The sequence below is a fragment of the Microtus ochrogaster genome, linkage group LG1, assembly GCF_000317375.1.
Source record: "Microtus ochrogaster isolate Prairie Vole_2 linkage group LG1, MicOch1.0, whole genome shotgun sequence".
Taxonomy (NCBI): Eukaryota; Metazoa; Chordata; class Mammalia; order Rodentia; family Cricetidae; genus Microtus; species Microtus ochrogaster.
In genome coordinates, this window is record NC_022027.1 from 43,762,950 (window position 1) to 43,772,643 (window position 9,694).

The 9,694-nt window shown below is 42.9% G+C and overlaps 1 protein-coding gene across 1 annotated transcript in view; it reads right to left on the minus strand.

The window, feature by feature from the left end:
• The window catches only part of Rassf6 (Ras association domain family member 6), a 53,149-nt gene that overhangs the window by 11,855 nt on the left and 31,600 nt on the right, over positions 1 to 9,694 (minus strand). The window contains exons 7-8 of the mRNA XM_026785028.1: positions 4,310 to 4,388; positions 2,694 to 2,836 (exon numbers count right to left, since the gene is read on the minus strand). Coding sequence (XP_026640829.1) covers positions 2,694 to 2,836; positions 4,310 to 4,388 — 222 coding nt within the window. The remainder of the gene's footprint in view (positions 1 to 2,693; positions 2,837 to 4,309; positions 4,389 to 9,694) is intronic.

Below are 9,694 nucleotides of genomic sequence, written 5' to 3' on the forward strand. Positions count from 1 at the left end.
TTCCGTCTTCCTGAGCCTTCCTACCTGAATGCTCAGCTGATTGCACCAGGCTCTCATGACTAATTAATCGCAACCACAGAATGCTATCATGCTCCTGTGTGCGTGTGTGCATGTGTGTGTGTAAGAGAGAAAGAGACAGAGAGAGGCAGTCTGCATTGTATACCTAAGGGGTGGGATCTCTTCCTGCTAATTCTTACTCACTAGAAAAATATGGTTCACCACACAAGCATTTTTATAATGTTCTAGAAAGTCTTGTTTCTACGGTAAAGGACAGGTTGTGTTGTAGTACATGTCTGGTTACTATGGTGAATCACAGGCTTTTGCAGTTGTCCAGCTGACCTTCCTCAATTTTAAATAATGAGGAACAATGTCTTGCTTCTAGGCTGTTAAGGCTTGAACTGGAAATGTACTCCGTAGACTCAAGTGTTTGAGCACTTGCACCCCATCTGCTAGTACTGTCTGGGGAGGCTATGAAGTCATCGAGACTGTTTCTAGCTTGCAGAAGTGTCTTCCTGGGGGACAGACCTTGAAGACAACTTGATCAGAGCTCCCTACTACTTGCTTTGCTGAGATGTGAACCAGCCGTGGCTCAAGCTCCCACTGCTAAGGACGGAGTCGCTTCAGCTGCCATGCCTTCCCTGTCAGGATGGTCCGCACATCAGAAACTGTAAGCCCAAATAACCCTCTGCTCCTTTATGCCACTTCTGCCATGTTTGGCTATGGAGAGAAGGGCTCCTAATGTACCAGCAATGTTCTCAGGGAAAGTGGGCTCTGCAGAAGACACAGCGTGAAGGGGACACTTCACAGTCCGCTGCAGCATATGAAAGAGCATCATCATAACCACCCTGTCACCCCCAGCTCCTAAGCTCACCCCCAAATCCAGTATTTTTAATTCAAAACTAATATTTTATATTTGAGAAATTAAAAGGTATCTTTGAATTGCTATTAAAATAATGGTTTCGCATGCCAGTAGAAGTGCCTTCTACCTCCTTGACATTTATATCACTTTAATGTCTCAATCTTAGGAAGTTTTAATGAATCAAAAGGGATTAAAATACAGCACAAGGTGTTGGCTTCCTAGAGAACTTTGCCATGAGTTCTTAGAAAGGTGTGACATATGATTGCTAATTTTGTGGATTCATATCATGTATAGTTTTTTTTTTTTTTAAAGCAAGGCTTGATCGCTTTTAAATGCTGCTTCCAGTCATTTGGGTGGTCAGCCCTGTCAGTCATCTTGTATCTCTGGGAAGCGGGTTGGCATCAGCTGCCCGAGGCTGTGGTTCCATTTGTGTTCACAAGCACCAGGTCCTGTGCCCACCCGCAGCCCTTTGTGTGGATGAGAGAGCGGCGAGGGGAGGCAGATGGGGTGAGGTGGTTGTCACACAAAACGTGTGCAATTTATTCAATTCATTTGATCTTATTTCCCCTCACCCACGCTTCCTTTCTCCATCGTTCATATTTCCACATCCCTCCTTCTCCCGCCTCTCACTCCTCTCCCTTTTCTTCCCTCCTTTCTTCCTCTTGGTGCTGGGCACTGGGATGCAAACACAGTTCAAGATGCATTCCTAGAAACTCACACGGGGGGTGGAGGACAAGACGTGTAAAGTCCAACGGACCGTGTGCCCCGGAGGTGCCAAAGAAAAACTGTGAGTGTGCTCAGTTGGGACTGAGGGATCAGGAGAAGGCTTTGAGGGGGCGAGTCAGGTAACTGGCTATCGGTGAGCAGGCTGACTTCCGGGCAGGCCGAGTGAGGAAAATAAGAAGCTACACTATGTGTTTAGGGTATTTCAAAACGTTCACCCTCAGTTCAAACATGAGGTTAGAGAAATATTGGAAAGGTAAAATCATGGTGGGCCATGGGTATATCCTCCAAAGGGGTACCTAGTTTTCCTTAAGTACTGTCAAAGATCAGACCATACAAATGGACCATTCTGGTAGCTGTCTCTCCCTTTTCTCCTCTGGTAGAACCCTAACTTCTCCAGTAATGGGTGGGAGGACAGGAGGTGTGAGGAGAATTGTAGTGGTCCGGGTATTTCAGGAGGGAAGGGAGATGGGAATGAAAGACAGAGAAGAAAGGAAGCCAAGTCATTTTATGATTACTAGAATAAATATTAATTTTCAAGAAAAATTAGAAAGGATAATGACAGAATGCCACCCAAGCCAGACATCCAAGGTAGAGTTGCATCCACCCACCAGGGAGCTGTTCTGGGAAATGTACTTCAAGTGCACTTTGCTGTGCCCAGCTAAACAGCTCTGCTTGTTCTGGACATGAGCAGAATTCAGTCTCCTCTCAAGAAAACAAGAAGAATCCTTTATTCCCAGGAGTGGACAGATTTAAGCTTTCTTCCCTGTTTTTGATGGTCAGGTCATGACTATTCAAATCTTACCTCCCTATCTTGTTTCTTCCAGTGAGCAGATGCAGTCTTTTGCGAGAAGCACTGGGGCAGAAGGGCCCATGAGCCTAGGCTCTGGAGCCCGAGGGACAGTCCCTTTGGTGCTGCCAGGGATAACGAGGGATTGTGCATAAATTCACCTAGCCTCCTAGACACGGTCTCCAAATGTCCAGTTAATGACAATGGTATGAGACTGTCTATGAGCATTCATGCACAGCTATAAGTAACTTACGCTAAGAGCACAGACGACGAAGGCAGACAGCGAGGCCCTCTAAGGAATTACAAAGAAGGACAGCTTACCCTTTCCTGGAAAATGTTTCTGTTGCCTTCAACAGATCAAAAGAAGAGATTTGCTTCTCATCTTGTATTTTCAGCTGTATGGGTCGTTTCACTCCCCAGAAAATGTCCAGCATCCCTTCAACAATCAGTTGTCCGTCTTCAGTCTAAGGAAGAAGCCATTATTCACAATAATGTTTTTGCATCATTTATAGAAAATTAAATGCTTTGACTGAAGATGTAGAAAGCAAAGTCTGTAGGAGGTATTTTTAGGTTTAAAATCCCCCGGGATGGACTATTTGGCTTATCAGCCTATCTGTACCACAATTCTAATTTTGAAATAGCCATTTATTTTTAAAACAGTATACCTGGCAAAATAAGCCCGTGTCTTTGGCACGTCCACCAACGGGCACAGTGTACTAAAGGCTTTCTGAGCACTGGCCCTTCGATTAAGTGGCATTATATTGCTTTAGTTCCATTTAATTTAAAAGGTATAGCAGATTTAAAAACTACACTGAGTGAGAAATCAGAATAGTTACTAAGAGCCTTAGTTGTTTGAATTAGCAGGAATAATTTAAGTCATAAAATTATGCAGAACAAAAGAAAGACTGCTTACTAGGGGAAGGTGGTGGCAAACGCCTTTAAAATCAGCAACCAAGAGGGGAGCCAGAGACATCATGCTCTGGCCTCCTCACGTGTAAACATGGTACATATGTTTACACACTTGCATACTCATGTGCACGCAGTACACACACACACACACACAATTAAGAATGTATTTGTGAAAAAATAGTAATTTCTGAAGTACTCCTTCAAATGGAAATAGTATATATAACAAAAGGAGTAAATGTGTAAGTGAAGAAAAATTAGCAAATGGATATGATTTATTTTGCAAATACCTAAAGAAGTGTGAAAAACAAAGCAATTCTCATACAAATTATTTTCAAATCTATCTTCTCTTTTATATTTAACTATCTTTTTATTAAGCAATATATTGTTGTTATAGAAATTTTGAGAGTATAGAAACTAGAAAGTTATAAACTCATTGGTTATTATGAAAAGCCAACTTTTAGGCAATTTAAATTGCTGAACTATTTCTCTAATATTTTAATAATAACATTTAAAACTGTTGACATTATGAGATAGCGTACATTGGCTGGAACTGAACTTGTTCATTTTAATGAACACATCCAACTCGACCTTACAGATCCAGCATGACTTGCTATAATAACACCACACTGGTGGATACAAGCATACCATCACATTTTCTCATGGCAAATGGTATCACAGTGCACCCTTCTCCACACACACGCGGTGCTTCAAATGTCAGAAAATAGTGGACTTACTGTTCGTAACATTATCCATTATCGAGACATAACACCATTTTAAAACAGGAAGAAAGTGTGCCCTTTTTTTGTATACTTTCCTGCGCCAAAAAAAAATGCTTAGAAACCTGCAGGCATGTCAGAACTACAATTTTGTGAATTAGTCTAAACATGAAAAATCAGAATAAATTAGAGATTTACCTGCTTCTTTAGACCACATGTGTCCCTAGGTTCTAGACTCACCCTGATTCAGCTACATGCTTAGAGAATCTGTTTCCTGTGAATCAAGCTGCTGCGTTTCTTTAGTGGGCTTACCTGTCCATACAAAATATGCAGATTTTTCTGGTTCTCATAGAAAACATTATAGGCCTCCAGTAAAGAGTTAAGTTGTTCCCTAAATAAATAAATAAATTCAGTTACAATCAACCTTAAGCCCTAGATTGTGAAACACAATAATAGTTTTTTACTTCATAAAAATGCGAGATGAAAAAAAAAAACGCTTCAGAGGAATTGATATCATTCTGCCATTTTAAGTCATTCTGCCATTTTAAGTTAAGGTACGCCAAGGGAATGAGAAGCACTCTTAGAACATGAAGACATTTTAATATGCTCACTCACAAATAAAATGTATGTGTGGCGGGGGTGCCAGAGGGCAACGAAAGGCATGTGTGTGGCTGGAGAGCTTGTTTGTTTCACAGCAGTTAAGCCTCAACACTAAGCATGTGATATTACGGTCCTCTTTGATGTTACAACAATGGTCAGTCAATGGCTTAACTAATGTTGGCTGTTGTAGAGGAAGCTCAGATGACAGGTAGATGCTGTGGGGACACTGGTTCCTGTCATGTCTCCGCCTTTCCAGAGGGCAGTCTTCACATCTGGAGAGGCTTACCACCTCACCTAGATTACAGAAATGGCCTCCTACAAGGCTCCCTATGTCTACTGTGCATTCTTGACAACAGGGATTATTTTAATTAAAATAATTGGCCAATAACTTGGCCATCTTTCTCCTTTGCGCAAAATTCTTCAACGTCTTCTCAGAATAGGATTCAACATCCCATTGTCATGGCGACTTGAGAGACTAGGTTTGGTTTAGTCTTCTGTCAGCCCATCTATCTCCTTCCCGATCGCTCTTCCCCACACTTTCCGGATGTCTCTTGAATACTCCGGGTCTTAAGGCTTTGAACTTGCTGACTGCTCAACTAGAATGTCCTCTGCTCCCATCACACTGCTAGCTCAATCGTTCGCCTTCTTTAAACATTTCATCAAAAGCCACCTATGGGGACTGGAGAGATGGCTCAGTGGTTAAGAGCACTGCCTGCGCTCCAGAGGACCTCGGTTCTTTCTCGGCACCGACATGTTGGCTAACAACTGTTCATTACACCAGATCCAGAGGACCCAATACCCTCTTCCGCAGCTTCCCCAGACAATTCATGCACCTGATGCACAGACATGCATGCACGAAAACACACATACACATAAAATAAAACCAAAATCCTCCACCCATTTTTTTTTTTAAAAAGCCACCTATGTAAGGAAGCTTTCTTGACTGCCCATTCTAAATCTTCGCCTCTCCCAACATTTCATATCTCGCATTCTTCCTTCACGCCCTCTGAGGTACCCTCTACTACTCTATAAATTTAATTTGCTGATTTACCCCTCTGCTTCTGCTTCTAGAGTGCTGGGATTAAGGGCATAAACCATAATGTCCTGCTCTAAATTTGACTTTTCAGTTGTGTGGTCTCTTTCCCACCAGAATCAAGCTCCTTGAGGGAGGGGATGGCTAGAAGTTTGTTTTTTTTTTTTTTCCTTCAGATTTTCTGTATCCCTGTGTCTCAGTCAGGGTTTCTATCGCTTTGACAAAACACCATGACCAAAAAGAAAGCTGGGGAGAATAGGGGTTATTTGGCTTACACTTCCATATTGCTGTTCTTCTCTAAGGAAGTCAGGGCAGGAACTCAAGCAGGGCGGGATCCTGGAGGCAGGTGTTGATGCAGAGATCACGGAGGATGCTGCTTACTTCTTATAGCTCACTCGGCCTGTTTTCTTATAAAACCCAGCACCACCAGCAACCCAGGGATGACCCCACCCACAGTAGGCTGGCCCTCCCCGTTGATCACTAATTGAGAAAGCGCTTTACACCTGGATCTTACGGAAGCATTTCCTCAACTGAGGCTCCTCCCTCTCTGATGACTCTAGCTTGTGTCAAGTTGACACAAAACCAGCCTGTACACCCTGGTAGTATTGGTGCATAGTAAGCACCCATAATAAAATAAATTTTAGTTCAGTAAAATAATCAGAATCTTCTCTTCCTAAGAAAACCAATAGTAGCAAGATAAAGGAGAAAATGCTTGTTTAAAGTAAATCTATTTATCAAAAACTATTCCATATCATTTAATTTAAAATATCTCATTGTCCATATTTCCTTGATCCTCAAATACAGTTGCCATTCACATAAACGCACAGGCTCAGTGAGAGCAGTCAGCTCGGTTGCACTTACTGAATTTTCCTGATGGCTAGCATAGATACTTGTTCATTGTAAGCTGATGTTTAACAAACACTCACTGAACACTGAACAACAGGCTTTATGCACACTGTTTTTACATGTTGGAGTCATGTAACCATGCTTTTTGTACTGACTTTTCTTCACTTGCAATTCCCAATGTAACATTTCCAGGGGTCCATACAGTCTACACAATGGCCACAGAAGGAAATCCCAGTGAAGGCCTCCAGGCCACCATTCCATTTCCCAAGCAGCTTAAAAATTTAATATTCATGAATATTTCTGCTCTACACATCTCTGGCTACACTGATTGTCCCTGGGGGTCATGACTGTGAGATTGACATTGTCCTCCCACTAAAGATCCCAAGATCTCTTTATGGGCTCTCATTCTTCATTCCAGAGCAGCACAGAGAAGCGGCAGGTTCACTAGGGAGGCAAGTCCTGATGCGCTGAGCTCAGAGCACCATTACGGAAGTGCACGAAGCTTTATAATCTCACCTCCTTAGCTTCTGCTTCTGGCCAAACCCCAGTATGTAGCCCGGCACAAGTCTTTGGAGCATCACTTGGGACCAGGCAACGGAAACGTTTAGTCCCTGAATAGACTCTGACCAAATTCTTTCACACCAAAACATGTCTCCAAATGACTTGGGGCGCTGCCAACCCCTGGCCCTGGGATGCTTGCTTTAGTAAGTGAATTTACGATGGCATCTAGCCACACTAACTCATTTGCTTACTGTCTGTGGCTGCAGCAGAATGTCTCCGATGGCAACCATACGATCCACACACTCTGAAATAGTTAGAATTTGCTCTTGGCAGAGGAACCCTGCCAACCCACACTCCACTGTGCAACACGGGGTGACAAGAGACCACAGAGTTTTCCACATTTACCTCACTACAAGCGGCATCTTTTTGATTGAGTGTTAAGGACGCGTTGAAGGATTTGGGAGCATAGAAGAAGACTTTAACTCAGGAAACTAACGCGTTTAAATTAATTTTGCAAAGCGAGGTAAAATCCGGAATCCTAAATCTAGACATTATATGAAAAACCATAGCGATGGTGAATGCATTCAACAAGGGCTTTTTAAAAACTGTATGCATCTTACCGGAAAGGGGATTTTAGAAGGTATTAGATTAAGGGCCCAATGAAGGAATGGGTGGACATGACACTGGGAAGAAAGGTGAGCCTGTGATGCATGAGGCTGATGAGTTGAAACGAGGGGCATAAAGAGATAAAGAGTTACATCCATCGGTTCTCTCTGTCTACTAACTCTAATTAAGCATGCTAACAGAAAGGCTGAACTAATGGCCGTTCATTCACTATGTCAGCATCACTGTGCGAGTGAGAAAGAGGCACAATTTGTTAGTCCCTATCTAACACAGACCAGTTGCCAGCACAAGCCCTCAAACAAAGCTCTCGAACAGTAGCACAGAAAGGGGCTACCCATCTGGTCCTTTTTCATGAACTTGGGATGTCTAGAAGACACAGAGACAGCAAAAGAACAAAAATAAGATTAAAACACATTTGAATGAGTCATCAAATCTTGCCTTTCTGGGAAAAATTTGTGGGATTTTTGGAACATAAAATATTAAATGACAGTACATAACATGGGTTTTTAAGAACATCTTCACACATTATATGAAGGGGAAGGTGTTTTTACTAAACTGAGAAATGCCAGACTTCTATACAGACTGAACTTGTAACTGAAGGGATTCATGGGACCATCAGCTTCCACTCAGGAACTGGCAAAATCCACCACTGGCATTGCAGGGTAGGGATACTGGGAGGTGCTGACGCATGCCCAGGATTCTCTAGCGTGAGTTAGGGAAGAGAATAATCCAGGAAGGAACTGACAAGGGGAGGAGGGATGCTCAGGGCACCTGTCCCTCTAAGGCCCTGCTTGGCTTTAATGAGTAAAAAGCCTACGTGGGTGAACTGTAAGATGCTAAGTCGTATACGCGAAGGAACTGTAAATACTAAGGTGTACTTTGTACCTTGTGGCCAGAACTGTAGCTGCTCAGCAGATGGGAGCCACCCACATTCTGACGTGTGCCATTGATAATGACCCTAGCGAGAAACGAGTTCCTCTTTCTTATCATACCTCAGCTGTCTAGAGGAAACACTTATTTGATTTGTAAACTGTAAAAAACACAGGCAAGAGACAGGATGATGGCTGGGAGGGAGTTTAGCTTCCTATCCAGAGACACATGGTTCTCAAATCTGAGTTGCAGTATAATCATCATCATCATCATCATCATCATCATCATCATCATCATCATCATCATCATCATCATCCCCCTTTGCTTTTCTGATTGCTCACAGCAGCATTACGTGGCTTTTCTTCACTTTTCCTGGAAGCCAGTGAGCCCTGTTCCATTGTTGCTCCTTCTAACTTGTGCCCAATGAACAAAGTACAGAGATTGTCACGTGCTGTGACACAGCATGACCTTCAGAGTCTACCGTGTACCAAGTAACGTCCATGGCCATGCTTGGCTGTGCCCCCTCTGTCGGTGGCACTCTCTGGGAGGCGTGTTGAAAAGTGTTGATGGTTCCAGTGGTCGCTGAGCTGTAGCCTGAGGGTGGCATTTGGTGATCTTTGTGGATCCTCCCAGGTTTGAGAGCAGCTGTTTGACTTGAGTCTCTTCAGCACCCAGGGCAGAAGAAACACAAACCCCTCCCCTTTTTCACACATTTAGTTTTCTTTTCTCCATTGACTCTGTTCATAATGTTAAATTTTAGCGGTGGGATTATTTAACAGTTTTATATAGTCAATTCAAAAACCTTAATTTAAAACATTCCACATGCTTTATAAAACAATCAGAAATTAGGGGCGGCTGGAGGGGGCTGGAGAGATGGCTCAGTGGTTAAAAGCACTGGCTGTTCTTCCAGAGGTCCTGAGTTCAATTCCCAGCAACCACATGGTGGCTCACTGCCATTTATAATGAGATCTGATGCCCTCTTCTGGGGTGCAGGTACGCATGCAGGCAGAACACTTGTACATAGTAAATAAATAAATCTTAAAAAAAATTTTTCATGCATATGTATGAAAAAATTTGAGTAAATGTTTTAAAAAAAAGAAATTAGGGGATGGAGAGATGGCTCAGAGGTTAAGGGACCCAAGTTTGGTTTCAAGCACCCATTTCAGGTGACTTACAGCTGTCTGTAACTGCAATTTCAGGGGCCCTGAAGCCTCTGGTCCTCA